This window comes from Aptenodytes forsteri, unplaced genomic scaffold (assembly GCF_000699145.1).
Source record: "Aptenodytes forsteri isolate BGI_AS27 unplaced genomic scaffold, ASM69914v1 Scaffold193, whole genome shotgun sequence".
NCBI classification, from domain to species: domain Eukaryota; kingdom Metazoa; phylum Chordata; class Aves; order Sphenisciformes; family Spheniscidae; genus Aptenodytes; species Aptenodytes forsteri.
Genome location: NW_008795405.1, coordinates 15186608 through 15212797, shown reverse-complemented (window position 1 = coordinate 15212797; position 26190 = coordinate 15186608). Strand labels below are relative to the sequence as shown.

General features: G+C 37.8%; 1 protein-coding gene across 1 annotated transcript in view; it reads right to left on the bottom strand.

Annotated features, from left to right (window-relative positions):
* Positions 1–23677, bottom strand: part of WDR25 (WD repeat domain 25) — a 76149-nt gene extending 52472 nt beyond the window's left edge. The window contains exon 1 of the mRNA XM_009280841.2: positions 22912–23677. Within this exon, the coding sequence (XP_009279116.1) occupies positions 22912–23625 (714 nt within the window). The 5' untranslated portion in view covers positions 23626–23677. The remainder of the gene's footprint in view (positions 1–22911) is intronic.
* Between the last annotated feature and the right edge of the window lie 2513 nt (positions 23678–26190).

The window sequence follows — 26190 nt, the reverse complement described above, 5'->3', positions numbered from 1 at the left end:
CTCTGGTAGGGCTGTCTATTACCTGGCTTAAAAAGTTATCCTCAATGCACTCCAGGAGTCTCCTGGATTGCCTGCGGCTTGCCGTCCTATTTTTCCAGCAGATGTCAGGGTGGTTGAAGTCCCCCTGCAGGATGAGAGCCTGTGAGCGCAATGCCTCCTGTAGCTGGAGTAAGAAGGCTTCGTCAATAGGCTCCCCTTGATCGGCCGGCCTGTAGTAGACACCAACCACAAGGTTCCCTTTGTTGCATCGGTCTCTAATTCTTACCCATAAGCTTTCAACCTGCTCGTGGCTATTCTTCAGAGACAGCTCTTCACACTCTATCCATTTCTTGATATAGAGGGCAACCCCTCCGCCCCTCCTTCCTTGCCTGTCCCTTCTGAACAGCGTGTAGCCATCGATAGCTGCACTCCAGTCATGGGATTTGTCCCACCAAGTTTCAGTAATGGCAATTAGGTTGTAGCTTTCTAGCAGCACGGTGGCTTCCAACTCCTCCTGCTGCATGCATTGGTATAGAGGCACTTCAGCTGGGCTGCCGGCCATGTCACCTTCTTAGAGGAACACCCCTTAATTCCTTTGAGGTATTCCACTGGTGTTTCCCTGTTGGATCCTATTACCTCAGGAGCCCTGGCTCATCTCCATAAGACTTCAAGTGTGTTCCAGCGTATCCAGCACATCTCAGAGCAACAGGCTGAGGGCCCTCGCTGGCACCCCGTCCCTCAAACCTTGGTGTGCCATGCCACAGCTTGTCACAGGCAAGCCTGATATTATCCCCCCCTCCCCCTTCAAGCCTAGTTTAAAGCTCTGTCAATGAGCCCCGCTAGCTCGTGAGCAAAGACCCTCTTCCTCCTTTGAGAATGGTGAATCCCATCTGACGCCAGCAAGCCTGGTGCCATGTAGGCCATCCCATCATCGAAAAACACAAAACTGTGGCAGTGACACCATCCACGGAGCCATGTATTAATAGATTGGGTGCGTCTGTTTCTTCCAGTGTCGCTGCCCGCAACTGGAAGGAGAGAAGAAAAAATAACCTGTGGTCCAGATTCCCTTACCAACCGTCCCAAGGCCCTGAAGTCTCTTTCGATTGCCCTGTGATACAAGGCACATTTTAAAAGTGACAAAATCAGTTTCAACAAATTAAATACAGTAGGAGCTATATATCTTACTTGTTTAATGAACAGTACTAGCAGCACAGGTTCCACCCCCGCTAAATTAAAAAATATTAAAACAAACTCAGTAAGATGATCTTGCTGTTTAAAAATACTTCCAGGGAAGTAGGCAACGAAGAGAAGCTCTAACACAATTCAGTGTTCCTTAGACATCATCTGAATTTCTCTACAGGAACGACTGCCATCCTGGGGGGGGATATAAACTAAAAATTGAGCAGACATGTTGAACAACGAGAGAACTATCAAATTTTATCATCTATTTAAACTATAATCAAGGTGGGCAGGTACACAGAGTGGTGTGAAAAAGCAGCTTGGTTTCTGGTAATACATATTAGGGCTTTAATTCATATGTTGGTTAGAACCTATAGTATAAATATGTTCCAAACACAATCATTGTGCAGTTGCTAGCATTTCTTATTGGTTACATTTCTTTACAGCATTAAAGTTGAGATAAGACTGACGTGTTTATTTTCATTACTTTTATGTATTTTTTCTACATTGCCAAGTGAAATCTTCACAGTTCTAGTTTCCTTCCTTGAAGCCAAAACATCATTATTAACAAAATTCTGAAACCATTTTATCTTGCCTGCTCACTTAAAAACTTCAGGGAAATTACACCGATAGACTTTCAAAACACATTGATTCCTTCTGCAAAAGCATATATTTGTCTGTTAGAATGTTTTATATCACATGTATCATTTTAAAAGACGCTAGAAAATTGCAGCCATTTGCAGCATAAATTCTTCGCATAACAAGATCAAGATCTCCAAATACACTGATCCTTCTTTTGACTTTTGTTTTGGCAGACAGCTAGAGTTTTCCCAGTTCTTTTTTGTTCTTAAAAAGGAGAGATTCCAAAAGAATGGAGATGCAATAGGGTAAAGGCAGCATTCTTTCCCCTTCCCCCTATTCCAAGATTTGGGAAAATACTTTGCTTTTCATTGATATCAGACCACTCTAAACATAGCCTTGTTGGCTAAGAGCCCTTTAGAGGCCAGCAAGACACTTGCGGGACAGCAGTGTAGCTGGCAGCAAATACCCTTGGACAGACATGCCAGCTCCTCAGACCAGCTCAGCATCCTCTGTACTACGTAGCTCCCTCCACTGCTGGTTTCAGCATAAACTCCGCAGTACCAAGACCTCAAGTGAAGGCAAGTGACTCAGTCACATTACACACAGCACTTGCTCGCCACTCTAAAAGGCAGGGAAGCTGCAACCTCTGAAAACTACACTAATCTAGACACACTGGGAACTGCAACAAGTTGAACATATATTAAGGTGTAGGATCCATATTATCATGGATTTGAAGATATTTGATTTTTGGCTACATATTTTAATACCCAGTTGAATAATTAATTCAGGACTGCCCACCACAGCTGTAGTAGCATTTTACTGAAACTGTATTAAACAATTAGAAACAAGCTGGAGTGATCTTTACCTTCAGAGGAAGAAATATCAGAACCACCTGGCAGCAGAGCAGCTTTAACAGCTTGATTTGTTTCCACAGAAATAGCCTTATCCTGCAGTTCAGAAAGAGGGGTGAAGAGAAAAGATGGCTGCAAGTCCACTGTTCGATTAAGTTCTTGCAGTAAAGGTCTTGAAGTAAGAGCAGATTTTTTTAATTTCCCAGAGTGGAATACAGTTTGAGAAATACAATGAGCAGATTGATTAAGTGACACTGAGGATAAGGCTAAACTTTAGTTGTAGCAGAGAGAACTTTGTACTAGAATCAGTTTAGCCAGGACAGCAAGAGAGCACCGAAGAAGGTAATAACTTATTTAAAATTATACTGGATATTTTTAAACTGCTCTGAAGAATACACCTAGCCTGAAGGCTACAGGGATAAACTTTGGTTGAGGTCTTTTAAAGGTTTTTCTCTATAAGATGTTATTTAGCAGGATGGATGCACAATATAGGAGCCTCCACTTGTTCAAGTTATATCAGGGTCACCCAGACTGAGAATCTTTTCCTATTTTTCTTGTGGGAAACATCCCGCTTTATAACAATTGTTTGTACCATTACTGAGCTATTATGATTTTTACGTGTCTCCAAGAACTGGGGAAAGTAATAGGGAAAACATACAGGAAGTTTATGGTCCAAGTGACAAAGGTCTCTGGGTACAAGGTTTGGTCTCCTGCTTCCCCTAGAACAAGTTGCTATGTATGTTGTGAATATTATGCCTTCGAACACACACATTGAATTGTTGCATGTGAATTGGAAGTGTGTACTTCCTATGTAAATTAAAGAGCCTCCAGACACTAACTCCGAGCACAAAGCTGCCTTCCATAATCCTCACGGATGATTCCTCTTAGGGAGATCAGCACAAGGTCCAAATCTCTCTGCTGCAGGAATTCCTGCTCAGGTGGGTCTCCACTGGATGGCTGAAGGCAGATTTTATCCAGAATGAAGTCTGTGAAAAATACTGTTAAGTCCTGGAAGCTGAAGAGCATCACAGAATTAATAACATGGTGAGATACAAGTGATTATTACATTAAGGATGTTTGCATTTCCTGGCCACTCACAAGGAGTGTCTCTAGTATTTGGAAGTGTAGGAGGCAGATGTCGAAAAGACCTTGGGACTTCTCAAACATTCACATTTGGCTCCCAAGACATTCAGTGCCTCCTATAAGATCTGCAGACTGAAAGCAAGCAGTTTGCACCACAGATGGGGATGTCTGTCTTCCACAGAGCCCAGGTTTTCTTTAATCTGTGCAGCAGCGCACACAAAAGGTATTCTGTCAGCATATTCCTGACATTTAAATGTAGTAGAGAGAATTCTGCTCTGCAGTGGCTATCTAGGAAACAAGCCAGTTGTAAAACATCTTGCCCATTTTTAAATTTTTTTTTTTTTGCAATTTCCCTCCAAACACACACCACAACTCAGTTTTCTTCACCCAGTGCAGCCATCACCATAATTATTCCTTGGCCCACTGGTGGGGCACTGCACAGTTGCAGGGCTGGTAAGCATGCCAAGAAGCTTACTGTGACCGACAGAAGTCTCACCTTCCCTTCCAGCTTCCCACATGTTACAGACAAAAATATTTCACTTCCACATTTATCTCTAGCATGCTGGGGCCATTGCACTGATTCCTGCTCTTCACATCCATGTGTCTGTACACTAAAGAGAGAGGTACAGTTTTGATTTGTTTCCCTAGTTGGTAAAGCCCCCACCAACATTACATCAACTGTCTCAGGTTAACTGAGACTTGACTAATTCACAGTAATTTTAGCACAGACGTACAACATCGGCTGTGTGATCCTCTCTTCAAGTATATTCACTTTTCAAGTGAAGTGATTACAGCAGCTCCTCTTCTCCAAGCAATTTACACAATGTCAACATGCATCATTAGAATACTCATTTTATTTTTTTTGAGGGAGCTCAAGTATCTACATATTAACAGCTTTACATAAAACAAAACTGATTAGCTTTTGTTATTTCTCCTTTGCATATCTATGCAATCCATTAGACAGAAAGGGGCCTGGTATTCATATGACAAATAACAGAAGATTGCAAAAATGTTTAATATTCCTCTTTGTAATATAGTTCGGTTCCTATAACATCATTTAGATTGCCCTACGGAGTTTCTGTACTTTGTACTTTATAACATTTAATCTCTCTCCTGCGAAATCTTGAAGAACAACCTATTACATAAGTCAACCCAACAGTAAGTTATTGACAATGACTTCATGAAGGCCTTTATCCCAAAGGGCGTTGGTAGGTAATTTACAAACCTAATGTACATCTAGTCAGCAGAGAGGGTTTTCTATGTTCGCTTACATTCCTATAATGTAGTACAGTGATATAGCCAACCTGAAGTTGAACAACAGATCTTTGACTATATTTTTCATCACTACAAAGCAGAACAGTTTGCATCAAATTTTAAGATTCAAAAAATAACCTTGAAAGAATGGCTAGCTATTTCTTTCACATCCTCCAAAAGACTTTGGTAAATAGCCTTTTCTTTATTAATACATTAGGGGGCTGTTTAATAATAGATTCAACAACATTAAACACAGCCTTAATATTAATTTTTAAAAAAACACAATTTTTTTTTTTCCTTAAAGCTGATAAGCATCTAACAACTGTGTATTTACTTTACCTGGCTATCACATGGTGAGAAAAATGACAGCAATTTAAAAAACAAGAAGCTGTGCCTTAAGGAGGAATTATTATTACTGTAGTTCAAATGTTTCAAAGCTATTTTCCATATGTAACTAATCTTTTTTAATTTAAACTAGTAGTAGAGCTCAAGTGAGAAGTCCTGATATAAAAATGTGCGTGAAAGCATCTATAAATACTCAGAATTGTACAAGTTAAAAAGTATTACTACATTACTCTATGGTAATGATTTAGAAATTAAGTAAAAAGCTTGCATAATTATTGTGGTTTTGTCATATTAAGGAGACAGTATTACTAACTTTCATTTTACAGCTGGTATAAGAGCATACCTTACCCAGTTTTGAACGTATTTCTCAGGAGTATTTAATACCTATTTAAGCACATAAAAATGAACAATTTCTAAAATAAACAATCATAATGTCAGCAGCTGCATATCAAGTTTTTTGATAAACCAGGCTCTGTACTGAGATACCCAAAAGCAGATTTCTCATCAGTCCTTGCAAAGAGAAGAGTCCTTCACGTATAATGGTGGGAAAAAAATTAAGCAATAAATGTTATTTTGCTTCAACCCATTTGACATAGCAGACATATGAGCGAAAGCTTTCTGACATTGAGAACATTACCATTCAGTTAGAATGGGTCTATGATGCTCTCCAAATACTTAAAAATCAAAACCTGTTAGTTGTGAAAAGTGTGTTTTCTCTAAGTCATTCTATAACTGAAAAATTATTATTGGGAAGTTTCCCCAACGAAGTGCTACCACTTCCAACACTATTTTCACATAACACGTTGAAGACCCTTCCACAATCAGATTCATGTTATTATTTCATCTTCCTATCACTCAGCATCTTCTCCATCTGTGTTGCCATCACTAAAATAGTTTTACCACTCCAAACAACATTCATCACTTCCTTGGTTATGCCTTCATGTACCTACAGTTATCTCCACTCCCACTGCACAAAGCACAGATAATTAGTTTAATTAATCTTCATGACTGTTTCTAAAATTTAGTAGCTTTTCTTGCTGTTCTCTGAATTAGCTTTAAATTGATGTCTGAGAATTCAAACATCTGTTTAGCATGTTGTAAGTGCTGTCACAGATTAAAATCTTTATTGTAAAGCATTTAATGTCCTTTACAGAAAAAGATTATTATGAAACGTATGTTATACATTATTACCAGGATTTCAGCGGACACCTCATTCACACAGGTGAATGAAGTGTGCAGGCAAAGAGAATATCCAATCTATAAATATGACTAATTGACAGTAGAGGTTTTCTGATAATTTAAAGCTCTTTACATATATATATATTTTAATATATATACACACACAAGCATATGTAAAAAGTGTGCTGCTGCAAACAAGGAGACTATAATCGTTGAAGAAAGATTTATTTTTTAAGGGAAAAAACTTGAAGGGAATCCTTTGTCATTTCAATTAAGTTTCTACATGAAAGGCAGAGAAGAAAGATGGAAGAAGGAAGCTGGAAACTAGAACATAGGGAGGATTTTTAGGATCTATGAGGGGTTTTTTTTGGTTGCAGTGTAAGCTATCTTGGGTTGTGTAATGCTCTTTGCCAAGAAAAGCCATCCTTACAGAGAGAAAAACATACTGAGCATAGATGCTATGACTGAAAAAACCCTTCTGGTATTATCATAAGCTATATTTCTTTAGCTGAAGATGTCAACACACCTTTGTAACACGTCATGATGGATCTAGACTGCCAGTCTAATTTTCTACTGCTTCTCTCTTCTTATTCTGCATATTAAAAAAAACCCCACACCACAAATGCTTGCCTTTTTTAAAAAGAAAAAAAATATTATATACAGCGTGGTTCAGATGTTAAAAACACTGCCCAGATATAGCGGAGGAAATGGAATGGAATAACTGATTCTCCATGCAGCAATGCTCAAGGTAAAAAGTACGGAGGACCTAAGCAACAGTAACACTTTAAGAATGAGTTAAGTAAAATCTGTTTTTTATACTGCTAAACCTTTAGAAGCAAAGTACATTTTTCACAGTGGGTAAGAAATTCCAGAAACATAAGTACTACCTTGAGTAATTATTGTTAATTAACTAGCAATGAGGCACTATTTCCAAATGTGACATTTAAAGCACATAATGTGATTGTGAATATTCACAAAGATAATAAAGTTCATCTGCTTCAAGTCCTTGATTTCAGCACATCTGAAAACACCTCTTAAACTATCATTAGACCTGTAATCAAGTATTTTGTTGCTCAGGAAAATTGGATACCTTTGCTTACCTGCTAATATAGTGATATGTGTTCAAATGCAAGTACATGTCTTTTGTTAAGAAACTCTCCTTCAGGCAAAAGCTGAGAAAAACCACACTAATTCTGATTGTCTTCTCAGAAGAAACAGTTAAAGATAAATACCTCACACCATCAGATGGAAACAAAAATAAAAACGACTGAGCTTCCTTAATTGAACTCAAGATCACAAGACTGACATGAGGGATACTTCTTTGAAAGTATTCATCATCATGCCAGGGGTACCACTACTGTGCACACTAAGGATACTATCCACGTTAGGTTGTATACTTTCTTCCATCTTGTTTACAGCTAAGTCAAATTCATTACAAAAAGAAGAATTCAACCAAATTACAGGGATAAAATACAATGTGTAATGCAAAAATGTGAGAAATCAGAAAATGCATTGACATCATTACTGCCTTCAGAGAAGGAAGGAGGCTTTGATCAGCACTGATCTTCATCTCGATCAAGACTTCTTGGAGAAATAAACCCTGAAAATAGGAAAAAACTGACCCCAAGAACAGGGTGTCAAAACAGTCATGCCTTGGTATTTTATCCTTTATTCTTTTAAGAGTAAAGAAAGCTTCTTTCCACTAGAAAAGAGATTAATGAATAATGTGCTCCAAGATGGAGAAGAAACATTTAGGCAGCATTCTAAGATACAACAGATTAAGTTTACTCTATTGCCTTCCAATTATTTGACACAGAGGATTTTTAATCAGTCAAAATAACAGCGTGAATAATTGTATGTTATAAGGATGTCCTACTGGTCTGTATCTCTCAACCCAGTTTGACTAACAGTTTTATTCTATACCTGAAAAGTCTCTCCTGATGAAAGTTCTGTCAAGAATTATGTTTGGAGAAAAAAAATAAGGTGAAATCTTTCCAAAAAAAGAAAAATCAAATGTTCCGAGAAAGTGTGTAGTGCCAAGAAACTCCTGACCTTGTCTAAAAGACAGTTCCTGCTGCTGCCTAGCTGTGTAAGTGCACATTTAGCATTCTGCTTCAAAGGTGCATCGCAATCACTGGCAGTGCCGACTGCCCAGAGAACAGAGAAAGGTATGAGGCACTCCATGCTGCAGGTCATTAACCCTCGAGTCTGTACCCTGCTTATAACAGCAGCCAGCTGGACTTTGCTCAGAAGGATGTCATCCTCCAAGAAAGCATTGGTCCTTATCTCATCAGTGAAAGGACAGTACCTGACCCCAAACAGTGCATACATCTCAGACTCCCGGTTCCAGGTTTGGAAAGAACTTCCTCAAGAGATCTACATGTTACCCACCTTCCCCAGTATCTGTTTTCTTAAGCTGTAAACGGACTGAGAAAGCAAGAAAAAAAAAATGTTTATAAAGTCTCTGGAGATGAACAACAGTGAGAATTAAGACCACGTTGCTGTACTCCTACTAAAGACACAAGTTCAGGTAAAAGTGATCTTCAACCAAACTAGTCAATAAAATCACAACTATCGTTCTCCAACAAGTGCTCAAGGCTTGTTTTTAGAAAAAAACAACCTACTCAGCCTTATCCAAAAAAAGAAACACAGCGGAGGACTAAAACTTAGTATAGAACTTTCTTGTCCCTCTCTTTATTCTGTGTAAGAACACAAAAAATACTGTTGAAACACTTTCTTACAGTCAAAATTCAGTAACAGTCACTTTTGGAAAGTTTAATGAGAACTACTTCTGTTCCCATAGAAAGTGGTCAGCAGAATAAAACGGGCAGTGGGAGGTTACATTACACTAACATTACCGAATGTAAACGGTTAGCCTAAAGCAAGCCAGGTTGAAGGCCAACTGCCATGGTACACGTCCTCAAAACTACTGCAGATTTTAACCCCCCCAAGAGCAGCTGGGCACACTCCAAGGGATACTGCTTTTTAGAACAATACAACCAGGGAATAGAAGGAATAAACAAGAAGCAAAACTATGTTGTTAGTATTGTTCTCCTATTTTATTTCTGTGAAAGTATGACAAGCTAATGCTTTTTGACATTTCAGGGGAATAAATGTGTATGTTTCAGATGCTCATCACTGAATTTACAGCAAACTACAAGGAAAGCAACATTTTAAAACATGTTTTTCAATAGAATTCATCTGCTCTACAGAGATAGTATGATGGTATTAGACCACATACATCATAACCCAACATGTAGATTACACGTGCTATTTTCTCAAACCATTTTAAAATCCAAATTAAGTATTCTCTGAATTACTGCAGAGATTTGTACTAAAGGAGCCTAGAATTTAACACCCTATGTATTAGGCAGTCCAAATGAAACATCAGAAATTCTCAGCCAAAATATCCAATAAGAGTTACAAGAACAGTTGAGGCAAATGAGACCAAAAAGTAAGATTCATATTATCAGACTTCATCTGATATTTTAGTCATCTGTACCAATCAATCTTTTTTAGCTAATTCCCACTATTTGCAAAAGAAGTATGCTTACCAAATGCTGAATAATAAGGCAAGCTGCCAAGGGAAGGAAAAAAAGAAAAAAGAAAAAGAAAAAAAGAGAACCACCTATAACAAAAAAAATATTTTTTACTCTGAAGTCAGGCAACCTTTACATTACAAGCAAAGCTCACAAAAAGGCAATTTGTAAACAAGCATGTATATCCAGTAAAGGATACTTAAAATCATCAGTTACCAGCGACTCTGTCCTTCTCAACAGCAAAGTATTTCTGCCATCGATTGCCATCTTTTAACATAGTGTGTTCTTTATTGTGCAGAAAGATTCTGGGATAATCACGCCTAAAGCTAATCACAAATTCTCCATAAACCATTGACTCTAAGGAAGATGCTCATACAGATCACATTTTCAGCCAGCTAAAAGTTATGAGCGTGACTAGGTTTTTTTGTACCTACAAAATAGCAATTGTACATTCATGCTGGGCAGACAGTGCAAGAGAAGTAACTTCCCACACACCAAACTAAAGGGAAGAATTCCCACCTATTTTGCAGTTAACCTTTAAGTGTTTTGTGACTAATCACTGTAATATGGCTAACCCTGTGGATGTGCCTCAAATGGTAAGTTCCTGGAAAATGAAGAAATGAAAAGAAGTTACAATATACTTATAAATCAGTTCGTGATTTAAGCTATGGTTTGTTGTACAATATGAAAAGTCGGAATTATTTTAGCAGAAGGCGAAGCCAAGTATGGCAGAGATACTTAAATCCCCACCCCAGTTGTATACTACATATACTAAAATTTTGGCTTGAGAAAAAGAATACACAAAAATTTACTTCAGGTAAATTAGCTACTTTATACACAGTATTAGGCATATTTGGGATGACATGGTTAAAGCAAAGCAGTTTGAGGCATGTATTCAAGTAGTTCAAGAGAAACCAATATATAATGACAGGTAGCTATTAAGAATTACTTTAAAAACACTACATTTTCTACTGCTGAACCTATATGGGAGAAGAATAATATGGCATAAATTTGGCAGTTTCTCATCGACTTCACAGTGTAATAGTAGTGTTTTAAGGATGACATAAACGTGTTCAGAACACCTAAAAGCACAATCACAGTAGTGGTTACTAGTAGTTAGTATTCGTGCCCAGAAAACACTTAAGCAATCAATATCTTACCAGTAGGCAAAGTAGAAGAACTTCAAACGTATTACAACTCCCCAGGAGATAATTAGCTAAATTACTATAGCCATTTATTAAATAATCTGATTTTCCCTTCACCTCTATGTATCATACTCATTAGCATCAATCACTTCCCAAGTCACATACACTTATGCTCTACTAAAAGTGGGGATTCCTCATAAGCGTTAAATGCCTCAATTTCAGAATCACAGCACTTCGGAGGCAAATTGTGGTAAGTGTCCTCAATTCCTACAGGTAACTAAGGACTGCATAGATACGTTCACAAAAACGTATCCCACGGATTCTTGCATCCCACAGATTTTGACATCCACTACTAGAGTAAGAAACACTGTTCTATTCAGAACATAAGTACAGTCTTAGCAACTGTACGCCCCACCTTCTGAAACACTGTATCTATTTGCTGTTGACCTATGACTTATTTCTGAAAAAAGGAGGGAGAAAACCAACACTGACCAACTCTTTTTCTCTCTTCCCCCCCCCCCAAACGTATCTATTCGTACTGTACGTCAATACTATCATACTTTTTTAATATAAAATTGCGAATCCACTAAGGCCACTCACATGCTTTACAGCTTTATATTGATATGTGTACATCTATAAAACCAGATAACCATCTCTTCTATTCATACAGTCAATAAAACAAATAAGCACAAACACAACAAATTAAAAGGAGCAATTTAAGCTGTCTCATTCTTGCACATTATCCACTGGGAGAACTTGACACAGCAGGGACAACAGCTATGGACAAACTCTGCTGACCCAACCATCGGATGAGTGGCAGCTGTTCTACAGCACAACACAGCCAGATACACCGTAAGCAGGTGCACGATTGGCAGCATTTGTGCAATAGCACAGAGTAACACATTGCTACAACAGTTCTAAAAATAAAGGTAAACAGTTGTACTTAAGGACAAATTTCTACCTGTAAGAAATAACCTAATCCAAATTTACGGACAAATTCTGTCCCATCGCCAACATTAACCAGGTGGCTTTCTTATTTTAAGAAGTTGTTATTGCAGCCTTATTGCCCACACTGATTTGAAGTAATATCTAACTATGAGGGGCAGTATACAGTTAGTGATTTAGAACAGCTATCTGAAAACCTGAGCTTTGATGAATCCTGCATTCATTTATCGGTGAGCCTGGGCAAGTAACATTTTCTTTACAACTCTTTATTCTTTCAACTAAACAATAAATTGTTTATTATTCCCGAGGCTATTGAGAATGTTAATAACCACAGAAAAAACAAAAGATGAAAAATCCTAGGCTATGGAAAATATAGATGCAATCCTAAACCCACTGATGTCAGTGACATAACCCAGTCTTAAACATGAGCAAAACTAGGTATTTAATTATGAACATAAACTATTAATTATGTCAAGCAGCTATGTGTTTCGCTGGCAACGAGGACATTCATAACTAGTACTATCTCAACACTAGCAAGCAGAGTAAGATTGAACTACCTAATTAATTTTAATTTCTTTTGCATTGTTAACATAGTGCTAGCTTTAACATACCTTGGCAAAGTGCCAAGCTTTAACATGTTTATAATGACTATGTCATCCCTAACCACCTGCATCCCTAACAGCCATCCTTTCCATAGAAAACCAGCTGTGTCCCTTCCTCAGTATATAACAATATACAATTCCAGCCACTAGTCACAATGTTCAGAATGAGAAAAATTCTTTTAATGAGGAAATTATAATCTGGAGAAAGGCAAGACGACTAGACAACAGGACGAATTCCAAAATCTGACTTCAGAAAGCGAGGTGTTACACAGTTGGCACATGCACAACATGGAAGCATGTGCAGTTACTACCTGTCATGCCCAACATCTTTAATCCATTAACCAACTCAAACATCTGAAAAAGGTAAAAGTTTCTATAACTACATTTTTAGATGTGTCCTAGAAGAAAATCAGCAGTTTTATTTAAATTAAAAAATAAATAAATAAGCAGCCTTCATAAGCACATTGATGGTAAAGCTCAGTCATAATATCCTAACCAGCTGGTCAGCCAGCACGTACATACTGGAAGACAAATCAAACGCAGTTCCAGACTAGCCACAAAATGCTTTTTCTTTGAAGAGGGAGGATAACTGCAATGAAACATGATATGTATGATAAAGGACAGTAAGTCATTAGTTCCATAGTAGTGAAGCAACTTCTCTAAAGAACAAGGGTTTTTTTAACGTTTGTTTCCCCTTTAATTTAAAGGGAATCTATAACTAACAGTTGTCTTTATAGCACAAATATATAGCAAAATGTCATTAAAGTTCTTTCTGTCAGGCTTCACCTAAAGTTCAAGCGTCAACAATCTTTGGAACATTCACTGATATTATGACCTTAAAGATGCAGCTATTTCACACATGCTAAAAATAAAATCTGCTTTAAAAAAGCAAGGACATGAACATACTGAAAAGAATAGAAACTTCAGGCAAATTGTTTCTACTCCTGATGCTGGATAAATCCTACACAAGTAATCTCTCTATAGAACCTGAAAACAAGCGTCAACAATCTTTGGAACATTCACTGATATTATGACCTTAAAGATGCAGCTATTTCACACATGCTAAAAATAAAATCTGCTTTAAAAAAGCAAGGACATGAACATACTGAAAAGAATAGAAACTTCAGGCAAATTGTTTCTACTCCTGATGCTGGATAAATCCTACACAAGTAATCTCTCTATAGAACCTGAAAAAGTAGAGCAAAGCTTCTCAAAAATTTGTTTCCTTGACAACATTGACAGACCAAGAGAGGTAAGGAATCAAAGTCGTAAGATGCCTGGTAGCTTTGTTAGCAGATTTAAAAAAAAAAAACCCGAGATATATATATATATAGCAGTATGTGAGATGCATCTATAAAGCTAGACTTCTAGAAAAGAAGCAAAGTTACACTGGTGTTATTTATATTTTTAAACAGCAAAAATATTCAGAATTTCTCACCTGTTTTTAAAATTGAGATACTCCCATACTGTACTACAGTCACTTAAGAACTTAAAACTACTCTAGCTCAATTTTTTCCAAGCACCAAAATCTTGACTTTTTCCACAAGCAATCTTACTGAAGCATCCAGAAGGGGGATAACACCACCATACATTTTTCCCATCTCAAGTGACATTCTGACGTTAGACTGCACAACAGCTGCCCACAGAGATCCTACACATAATTAAAGGGCTTAATTTATGACATTATCGGTTAAGCTTCATTAGAGACACTACTTCATTGACATCTCTAGCCCTGACTTTCTTCCCTAGTAGGCTGGCTATGCTGGGGGGAGGACAAGGTTGCTTATTTCTCTGCTACAGGCTACTTCAGAGACACTTAGTAAACAGCTGGAAGAGTTCTCAGTAGAAAGGAACTGACGATCTCAGCCATCCAGGACAGGTGGGTTTCTAAGAAAAAAGTCAGATAAACACTTAATATTCTTGATATTTCTGTAAGTAATGACACAAGTAACCAAAACTCTTTTTAGGTAACATGAGGAAACAGAATCCTTTCTTCCACATCATTTTTATAGAATAGAATCATTAAGGTTGGAAAAGACCTCTAAGATCATCGAGTCCAACCATCGACCCAACACCACCATGCCCACTAAACCATGTCCCTAAGCGCCTCATCTACACGACTTTTAAATACTTCCAGGGATGGGGACTCAACCACTTCCCTGGGCAGCCTGGTCCAATGTTTAACCACTCTTTCAGGAAAGAAATTTTTCCTCATGTCCAATCTAAACCTCCCCTGGCGCAACTTGAGGCCATTTCCTCTCGTCCTATCGCTAGTTACTTGGGAGAAGAGACCGACACCCACCCCGCTACAACCTCCTTTCAGGTAGTTGTAGAGAGCGATGAGGTCTCCCCTCAGCCTCCTTTTCTCCAGGCTAAACAACCCCAGTTCCCTCAGCCGCTCCTCAGAAGACTTGTTCTCCAGACCCTTCACCAGCCTCGTTGCCCTTCTCTGGACACACTCCAGCACCTCAAGGTCCTTCTTGTAGTGAGGGGCCCAAGGATTTAAGGATATGCAAAAGTCACTCTCCATCCTTTTGGATTTCTGCAGAAAAAAAGATTTGTGAAATAACACTGTCACAACAGCCATGTCCCCCATGCATCTCACCTGTGGCCACTTTGCACCTATTGGTCAATGTTAACCAAATTTCACAGAGGTCTCAGTATGTTTCCCTCAAGACTTAATCAAGATAAGCAGCTGAATAAAAGGGAAAGACACTGCAGAAGCCCAGAGGGAGAGAGAAATTGAAGAGGATCTACAGCCAGCCAGCCTCAAGAGACAGCCAGTCTCCATTAACTCTACTGCTCTTGGAAGAACTTTATTTTCTGAATTTTTCTTTAAATAATTCCCAATTTTGGGGGGAAACACAAGCATATTAGCTGTGCCATGAAATATCCATCTTCTCCCGCTCTTCTCCCCCATAGCCACATCCTCTAACATGGCCATAAAGCAGTCAAAAATGCTTTGCAAGACCACTTAGGGTACTACTCTAGTATTCTTTAAGGAGATCCTAATTCAGGAGACATTTCAAAGTGTAAAGAAAAACTAATGCCTTTACAGAACTGAAAACCTAACCCAGAAGCTGAGAGGTTCACTGCATTTTTGCCCCCTTTTTTTTAAATGTCAGTTTTCACACAAGTGTTAAGATAAATTCTAATCCAAAGCAGCACTGAATTTAGTTCTTGTTAGTGAAGAAGGAAAGAAAACACGGTCTATCAAACAGCATAGAGATCAGAATGGTGCTATTTATACTCAAAGAAACATACTCCTTTGAAAAAAATCCTTTGAGGCACAAGAGTGTGTCAACTACTAAGAACATAATAAAAATTAGACAAGTCATCTCCAGCTCTGGATTCTGAGAAAGTGAACAAAGGCATTACAAGGATTTCTGTTTCCTTGACAACAGCATTGCTGGAAACAAGAAAATAATTAAAAAAAATACATCTCTATATAACAGTGATCTCTAAATAAATCTAGGTATTAACATACCAAATGTGGAACAACCCTTACCCACACATACCTTTGGGATGAAGAGACCAAAATCCACCACCTTGCTGACTTGCATTAATGGCTTTTGCAGAACGATTGTGTGAGAGCTAGCTATTACATCCTGACCTGTATTACCATCTAGGCATAAGCACAGTCAGAAGCTTTCATTGATGGTCAAGCACATTCCTTCCCACATGATATTCCTTTTCTTACAAAATAAGCATTATGGAGAATACTTTTCATTGAAGTGTATGAAATAATTTTGTTAGAAAAAGATCAAGGTATACAAAGCCCTTTCAGCACTCAGGAAACTGGTATTACTATGCATATATCTATCAAATAATAAGTGTACTTCCATCTTAATAATCAGCAAGCTTAAAGTCCTTGGAAAAAAATACACATTGTTCTAAATAGACAAGGGAAGAAAGTCAGAACAAGCCATCATAAAGAAAAGCCAGCTTCAGTATTTCAGAATAGCCTATGTAGTAGCTTCTTCAACAATAGCCTCTTCAATGAGAAAACGACAATGCTTTTTTCACACGTCTAGGTAAGCAGCACACAATCTCCAGAATATGAGCGTTTCCTTGCCACTTCCAAGATAATGGGGAGAACTTCTTGTTATTTTAAAAAAGTATTAAAAGTGTACCAGAGAGAGTTTTTTTAAACCGTTTCAATTAAAGTCGAATATATGTATTAAATAGGACGACTCCACAATTCTCATCTTATGCATCAGCTACAGTTAAAGGAGCATTGCCACAATTAGATTTTAAAAATGAATCTAAGAATTGCAATACCTGGGGTATTAGCAGCATGATACCTAATTCTGCTTAGTGAATAGTTTGAATCTAGCTTAGCAGTGACAGGGCTCTAGTCATCTGATGGCTACACATGAGTTCATAGGAAATATGCTGGCAGCTTAAATTCATTCCTTCATAAACAGACATGCATGTGACAGAACAACAAGAAACACTGCCTATTTCAAGTGAATTGTGTGCAGAATGGTTGAAAACAGGAACGTTAGAGTTTGTTACTCTGAGGCAGGGTAACGGCAGTATCTAGGAAATCTGTATTGCTACCATCAGTGCTACACACATTATACAGATGAATGGAGGCTATCATGTTCCATCGCTTTCAGTCCGATACAACAGGATCAAGAATAACAAATTCCTGGAATATACTACTATGCTATCTTTCTCCTAATGAACACACAACCACAAAAGAATAAAAGGTTTTGAAAATATGAATAAAAATGGTATTTCTTGTAGTACTTGATACACTCTAGGAAGCAAAATCCGTACATTAAATTTGACCAGTATGAGTAATATACCACTCTAGATCTAACGATCACGAGATCGTAAGACTGGAGAAGTATCTGGAAGAGATCTCTTGAGGTAGCAAGTTACAAAGATGAACTACTTTGGAGCTCAGAAACCCCCTGACTTGCAAACAAGCAGAGACCAGAAGGACTTAGGCACATAAACCTTTGACTTGTTCTTTTGCTCTAGGCATCTACTTATGGACCCTACTAGAGACTGACCACTGGACTAGACAGAGCCTTGGTCTGAACCAGTATGGCTGTTCTTGTGTTCTTAATCATGAGAAGTAGGCAACACCTCTGTTCAACAGGCTGACATTATTAAACTAAATTTAAAACTTCTACTTTCCTTGTATAGATTCAGCTGTGACTAAATGGAGATACAGTTCAACTAGGCAAGTAGGGAACAAAATGCTTAAGAAAAACTTCCAACAATGTGTTACAATACAAGTCATCCCATCAAAGTGCTATTAATAAACATTTTGCATACTGAAGAATCACAGTACTTTTCTTCCTTGATCCTGTTCATCAACGGAGGGTGAAAGTGCTGAAAATTAAGAAGTACTTTGCAACAAATAGAATACCTGCTGTGATGCTCTAAATAGAAAACCAGGAACACAGAATTAAAAGTTTACAGATGATTATATAAAGACCTTACCTTGAGTTAATTTTAAGACAAAATAGGAAATACAGAATAATGGTATGGGAGGCTTGAAGTTATGAACAATTGTTAAAAAGCTAAGTCCAGCATAAGTAACTAGTGAAAATGTTTACAACTCTGTGGCTCTATGCAATTCCAAATAAAAGACACTAACAATGTGAATGCTGTATGTATAGTGGTTTCTGCAATTGGTAAACATGTCTTTCAAGAGATAACCTTTTATCTACCCTGCTACCTAAGGTAAACAGCTGTATTCAATGGTAACCTGTGATTTTGGATTCTGTATTTGGGGTTCTAAACCAGAAGTACCTAAACAAGCTCTGATGTTCAGAAAGTGTTGAATATCCACACTACAGAAACAAGGCACCTTTAATAATGGTGCTGAGTCTCAAAATCTATGCAAAATATACTAGATGAGATATTAAAATCACAAACACTATTTCGGTGTTTAAGTAGTCAAAACCAAAAATGGCAGCAGCTATTCAAACAGAAGGTAGAGAAGAAGTGTTATCCAAAGAAAACAAATTTAATCAGTCCAGACAATCATGTTTCACAATCCTTAAAATACATACTTAAGCCACTGATAATACAGTTAGAATGTAGTAGTGAAGAGCAGCACTGCCACAGTAAGAGCTCCCAACAGTACTTGAATCAGGTTTCCCGCCCCTTTCTCCAGCTACCTAGGCTGGAAGTACTATCAGCTTCCCCTTTCAAAGCTCAAAATCCTAAGAAAATAGAGGGTAAAAGACTTGCCTAAGCCTAAATCTAAGCTTCCCTCCTGCCCCGCCCCGCCCCCCCCCATTCCTTACAAATTTAAAATGTAGCATGAAATATTCTTCTATTAATGCTCCAGATTTGCAGAACTGTTGGTAATTAACCTGCAATATGTATCACTTCCCATATGAGGTTCTATCTTACTTTCAGGTCTCTATGAAGTTTTCTTATACGTTTTGCAACACATATAAACTTTATTCTGGTCTTTCAACGCAAAACATGGAGGCAAACATTAAAGTCTTCCAGTCTTTAGAGGCACAGTTTAGTTACCATCCCTTTCTAAGATGCTGAGGAGCCCCATCTGCTGGTAGAAGTGTTACTCTAGAGAATTACACCCCTGAGCTGATAACTGATTTTTTTCAAGTGTACCACTTGATAACTGTTTGTTTTTTTTTAAATGCAGCCATATACAAAAAAATAAAGAGCAAATACTTTTAATGAAAAAGATGAAATCCTCTGGGATGGTGCATTCCTTCCTAAACATGCAAGATATTTGTACAAACTGCTTCAGATAATCTTTCCTGACACTAGGCTGTTCTTCAGGCAACACAAACTGAAAACATCTACTCATTTTTTGCAAACATTTTAATATGACTCACACTGATCCATAAAGAAGATGGTAAAGTGCACGTTGGTTAATCTGGGAGAACATAAAAGGAAGACTGTTCTTTTCCCCTGATTTAAACAGGATACATACACACACCTAAAAAGTAAGAAACCACATAATCAGTTCTATATATACACATTTTAGATATATCCCTGTGTGATATGGACGATTTAGTCATAGTCATTTAGATGGGAATAAAGAAATTAAGGTCACTAAATGAAGAAAAATAAACCAAGTATTTCTTCCTTCTCCATGCCAAAAAAAAAAAGAAAATCCCTTCCCAGAAAGGGAAATTCTTAGTTCGTGAGGAAAAATTTGAGAGGAAAATATTTAAGCACATAAGAACAGGTAAAAGATGCAAAACTGTTTGGCTAAATACTACAAAAATTGCATACAACTATAGATCTTTTGATTTAAGCACAACGTAAACTACCACAGTCAGTCAGATCTGCTTAGACAGAACTCTCAGTTCTGAGAAATCTCCACTAATACTAGACTCTTCAAAAGATAAATGTCTTAATGCATAGGCTGAATGTAAGGACTGAATGCAAGATATTTACACATAAAAATATTCAGTCACAGTTATTCATATGACTAACTGAAAGTACAGAGTTTTGAGGCTCTAGATTGCCTACTCTCTGTGATCATACAGGGATTTTAGGCTTCTAACTGTGCTTTGAATTTTATCTGAATCAGATGTTCAAAGTAAATAGTGCAAACATCCTGAGTGCCTGCATATTCCCATTAAAGGGAAAGAGAACATGCTTCCACTGCCTGAATTTAAACTAGCAATTCCAAGCAGGTGTTTTTGGAAGAAAACAACAAAAAAAGTGAAAATAGGGGAGAGGGGGGGTGGGGGGGGGGGGGGGGGGAAAGTACATCTGCACTTTCAATCAATTGTTTTATGCTTACACCAGAAAATGGAGAACTTCAGGCAACAGTAGACAGCCAAAAAATCCCCAGAAGATAAACTACTGCTGTCATAGTAATTAGAGATTTATGGGCTCGTGACCCTAGAATGTTAGTGAAATTAGTTTCATAACATCAAGTCGATAGTTAATCTAACCGTGCCCTCTACTGGCCTGAAAGGTACTTGTGTAAAGGTGCAAACTAAAGATGCTACTGCTCATACCGTCACAGGCTTCACTTTCATTAAGAAATAACAGCAGGAAGCATTCACAGGCATTTCTCTACAGGCTACCTTCCAAAATACAGAAGTCTGTTTTAATATACTTTGTAACAGTTATATTACTACTTTATTAACGTTTTAGACTCGCATGCTCTGAAGTGTTGCCAACATTAACATACTCTATTTACATTGAATTTCCACGGTTTGGGGCACCGAAAGCAATAAGGTTTCTTCAAAAGCCAGCTTTATTGTTAAAGATTGCTTCCAATCAGGGGTGGTAACACTGCTTTAGAAAAGAAAGCTATCTTTCTTTCTGCTTAGAAGGCAAAACAGACAGGCTATTATTTCCATTTTTTAATAATTTTACATTGCAAGAACAACTTTTATTTTAGATTGTTTTACCAAATTTAACACATCCATAGTTTCACTCATCAGTAAAATGGGGCTCTGGGATAGTAAACAAACATTGAGTATATGGTGTGACAGTTTAAGACAAAAAGTCAAATTCAGACATATTGAAGTCAGAGGTGCATATAGTTTTGTACAATCCAAATTTAAATTGCTGCTTACCAAGAACATCCATCAGCACTTTTTGCATACCTTAGTCTTTTCCTTCTACATCTGTTCTTCAAGTAGCAGCCAAGACTTAACTTATTCAATATATTAAAGAACACTTGCAAAGAAAAACAAAGGTACTTTTTTCCTCCATTTAATCTTTAAGACAAAGATGTAGAAAAAGCTTGGGAAAGAAGATGAAGGAGGAACTACCCACAGTTCAAAGTATTCAGACTTTGATGGTGTGATAGGTTATGCTGACTACAGAACCAGTGAAGTTATTATAACTTAAGAGAATAAAAGATAAGCAACTGAGAGGAGTACATTTTATTCATGCTATAGATCTGGGGTTTTCTCTTCTGTGAGCACCAGTGCTTTAACAGACATTAGGAGAAAAAGGCAAAAACTCTGTCCAAGATTCAAGAACATTGCTGCTTCAAAGATGCAAAGCCAGCACATATTTCACAGGGCCCCATGGCAAAACTGGGGAAAGAGGAAAGGAAAGAACAAAAAACAAAATTCTAAGATAAGAAGAGTCATACAAAAGCCAAACTAAATGAAACTCAATTCTCCACTACAAATTAGACAGCAAAAGAGTTAAAAAAAAAACAAAACCAAAACAAACACGCCCAACACACCTCAATTTTAATAAGAGAATTTAAGAATATTTTCTCCTACATGAAATCAGAATTCAAATTAAGTTTTAAAGTTCCCTCCTCTCCTTTGGTTTTAGAAGTATGCTGATACAAAGGGTGTTGTTCTTGCCTCTTTACTTAGTAAGATTTACTTAAAGCCCTAAATTTTAGAACCAAGTTTTAAAACAATTGTACCTGCTGTGTTAAATACGTGTTAAATACAGTAAAGCACGCTTTCCACCAAAAAGGACACTTTCTGTGCACTCTTATCAAAACTATGTTCCTGTGTAAACCCACTGCAGAAGACTATTATTTGAACCCAGAGGTGGCATTAGCCCTACATCTGGGAAAGCATCCACATAAAATATTTTTATTACCCATTGTTAAAAAAAAAATAAGACTCATTGGACTGACTAAATTAACAAACAAAGAACTGAAGCCAAATTCACTAAAGCTAGAAGGAAAATAACATAAGTATTGAGCAATTAACCCTTGAAACACAGTGGGAACACTCCTTAGATCATGACAGGACACCTTTCTGGGATGCAAGACCTGCCACACTAGTTCAGGTGAAAAAAATCCATGTGACCTGACATACCTCCTCCAGCAGTAGTCACTTAGGCCTGTCAGAAAGGTAAAGTTGCTCAAAATATTATTCCAGTGTTGGCAGTCAGCTGTTCAAGGACTTAAGGCAGAACCTGTATCCAGACCATAGCGCTTATGGCCGTTGTGACATTAAAGTAGGAAATAATGAAAACCTAACATTAATACAGATTATGAGAAATGACTTAGTAGAAATCTAAATTCTTAAGTTAAGATATAAAACATTGACCTAATACAAAAAAATCCACATTCCAAAAATAATGGAACTGACTGTAGGTATAGTGAAGGATTAGGCTGCAAGTTCATAATAGGGTCTTGTACTTCAAAGCATCTCCTCGAATTCTGAATACATTGGAACTGTTAAACACACACAAGCAAGGATGCTATTCCCAGAAGATCATTATTTAATACAGTATTTTTAAGTTTGATGATTGGTCTGCAAAGCATCTTGTTTTACATTACCTTGATTGTTTTGTCCATAGAAGCCGAGAGAAGCATGTGACTTTGTTCTCGTACAGGACACCACTGGATTTCATTAACAGGGCCGCTGTGTTTAGACATGGGAAATATTAAGCTTTTGGGGACTTCAGTTAATGTATATTTGGATCCCAAATATGGCTTAATTAATTCAGAGACCTTTCTCGAAGTCTGCTCTCCTGATATGCCTACCTTAACATCACAATCTGAGCTATCTCTCTGATCAGATTCTTTTCTTTCAGGCATACTAGAATTGTCTTGACGCAATCTTTTAGGGATATATGGTCTAATTCCTTTTATGGCAGTAGTACTGTCTTTATGTGTTCTCTTCTGGGAAACGCCATTTCCAGAGTTTGTTGAAGAGCTTGATGTCTGTTCATAGTTTTTGTAGGACATACATAATGCAGTATGGCCAGAGTATGCTCTCCTACAAGGAGATGTCAAATCAGTGTTATTATTCTGTGCATAATGCTCAGGGGGATCTTCACAAACAGTGCCTGTGCCAGAACTGTCAGTGTTCTCAGGAGGCTGCATTTCATATGTAGATTTTGTACCCAAACTACCAGGTGCAGAGTACTGAACATGATCCACAGAAGAACTTGGAAGGCTTTTTTGTCTGCTGGAAGTATTGGGGACTTCAGCCTTTTCAGCTTCTGCCTCAGAGTCTGAATCATCATAAGCAACCAGTGATGAACTCATTATGTCTAGGCACAGCAGACTCCAGAAATCTCAGTGCTGGAATCCTCCAAAATGATGATCTACAATAAAGAATTGATTATTCAGAGCACAATTTATTACAGAGTCTACAATCTGAGTAACTTAAGGATATAAATATGCTTTTCTTAAAAAAAAAAAAAAAATCCGTAACTTTTATTCCTGTTTATTAATTGAATTTATTCCTCTATTATAACACATCTGTACATTCAATTATGCAACACCATTTGCCTCCAAACACTTTGCATACATTTTTAATGCATTGCAGAGATGCATTTGCATACCACAAAACAATGAAAATGAGCATGAAACGGAAAACAAACTTGTGACATAAGTACTGCAAATCACTTTAACCTTACTTGCAGTAGCACTTCCCCCCCCACACACACATAAAAGAGGGTAATTAATTATGCAGTGTTTTGGTATGTACATTTGTAAGAATACAAATACTACAACTATTTTGGAGTCAGTCTAACAATACCTATTTCTTAACAGTACAGATGACTTGAAATAACTATGAAGGGGTTAAACTGGCAACTAAAAAAGTAAATACATTTTTGACCCATTTAGCAGTCTTGCAGTATGAGGAAATTTTCCAGCTATATCCACAGAGCAAGTTCCACACAGCCTTTAGTTTTACAGAACAGGTTTATGCCAGAAGCTACGCTGAATTCACTGTTTGCATTTACTTACAGAAAAATAAGAGCACTTGTTTACTGTGGAACACTTTTTCAAAGTGTCTGTGAGAAAGGAATCTCATGCTGAGACTGCATATGTAACATGCTGAATAACTCACCACCATAACAATCCCACCAAGCTTCTTCCAAAATTTGGACAGACCATGTGGAGTATAGGGTTGACTACATTCAAACAATTGATGCGTCTGCAAAAATAATCTTTCAACCTCTGCTGTTTCTAGTGAAAAAGTACTGCTATCCTTCAATTGCTAAGATTGATTAAATGGGACATTTTATTTCTGCTTTGTTTCCTTGACCAGCTGTTAGCACTCATCATGCTAAAGTGACTTAACCCACAACACTTTCAGATCAGCTGCTGAAATTCTTGGTTTAGGTCAGTGAAGAAGCTGCCCCCAAAAGCGTCTTGATTAAACTGAGAATGCTGTATGAAAGTCGGTATCTACGTAAACATTTGCAGAATTGATGCCACAAATGTAGGTCCTACAACTACTACTGCAGGAGTACTACACTGGAACTTGTAAAGATTACTCATTTAACTTCAGAATTAAATCTATCTGAATTAAAACAAGCATGTTTCTTTTAACCTACAGAAGTATTACATTACAGGCTATGGTCTGTATTCTGTAACGAAATTTCCAAGCACAGATCTGGAAGACAGGTTCCTGTTAAGACATACATATTCATCATCACAGATCCTTTCCAAGACAAGTGATCAAGACATTTAACTGGAACAAGGTGACTAACATTTTAGCACATAAAAGCATCAAGATCTCCCTCTAGAGGGCATTTTGTCTTTATCTGAAGCTTATGACAGCTATAAGTGACAGCAACTAAGAGCAAGGAAAAGTTCTTTTTTTAATAATACAGCTTCATTTATTAAAACAGCATTTCACTTAAACAGCGTCAAGGAAAGAAATTAAGTGGTGTCTCAGGAAAACTTAACTAACAATTCAATTCAAAAACAGTAAATTGAAGTTTTTAGCAGTAAACTGAAACCTTTTATCAAATAAATAGTAACTGTAAAGGACTGCGCTTCAGTAATTGCAACAAGTGGTCACTATTTGTATTGCAGTGCTGAAAACAGGCCCCAGCCAAAATGCATCATGTTCAAAGAACAAATACAGTAAGACGTTGACCTCTGGCTGAAAGCTATAAATGAAGATACACAAGTGGATTGGGTTAGACTTTCAAAGTGACTTTACTTTCTTTTAACACAAAAAAATTGAAGCTGAGATTCAGAGGTAAGTGCAAGACAGTGCCTTGCACACACCAGGCTAAAAAAGTTTCCTATGGGACATTGGAAAGAAACTGTCCCATTACATTTGGTCAGCATAAATCCATCCCATCACACACGTCACCCATAAGCCTTAGTATTTTTGTAAAAACAAAGCATCTCTGTCACCTTAAGACTTCCCATTTCAACTTCTGTTTTCAAAGAAACCCCACCCCAAAGTTTCTAATGCTGCCCTAACTACAGAAAAATGCAGGGAAAAACCCCACAGCGTGCTTCATCGGAAACACGCAGTAACTAGACTGTGAATTGATTAACGATGTGATTCACAACGTACTAGGCACGAGGCCGGCACTAGGCATTCCCCGTTAAGGGAAACTGACGGAGCTTTTTTCTCTTCCGTTTTCACGCGACCGATTTACCTGTACCCGTTAAACCAAAGAGCATCAGGTTTGACACGCGCACCACCACACGCCCGCTAAGCGACCGTAAGGGTCAGCAGAGGCACCACACAGACGCCGAGAGCCGTCTCCGCAGGACCCTGGCACCGAGGCCGCTTCCTTCCCCCCTCCCCCGGCGGCACCGGAGCCGTTGCCGCTCCCCACACACGCGCGCGCGCTC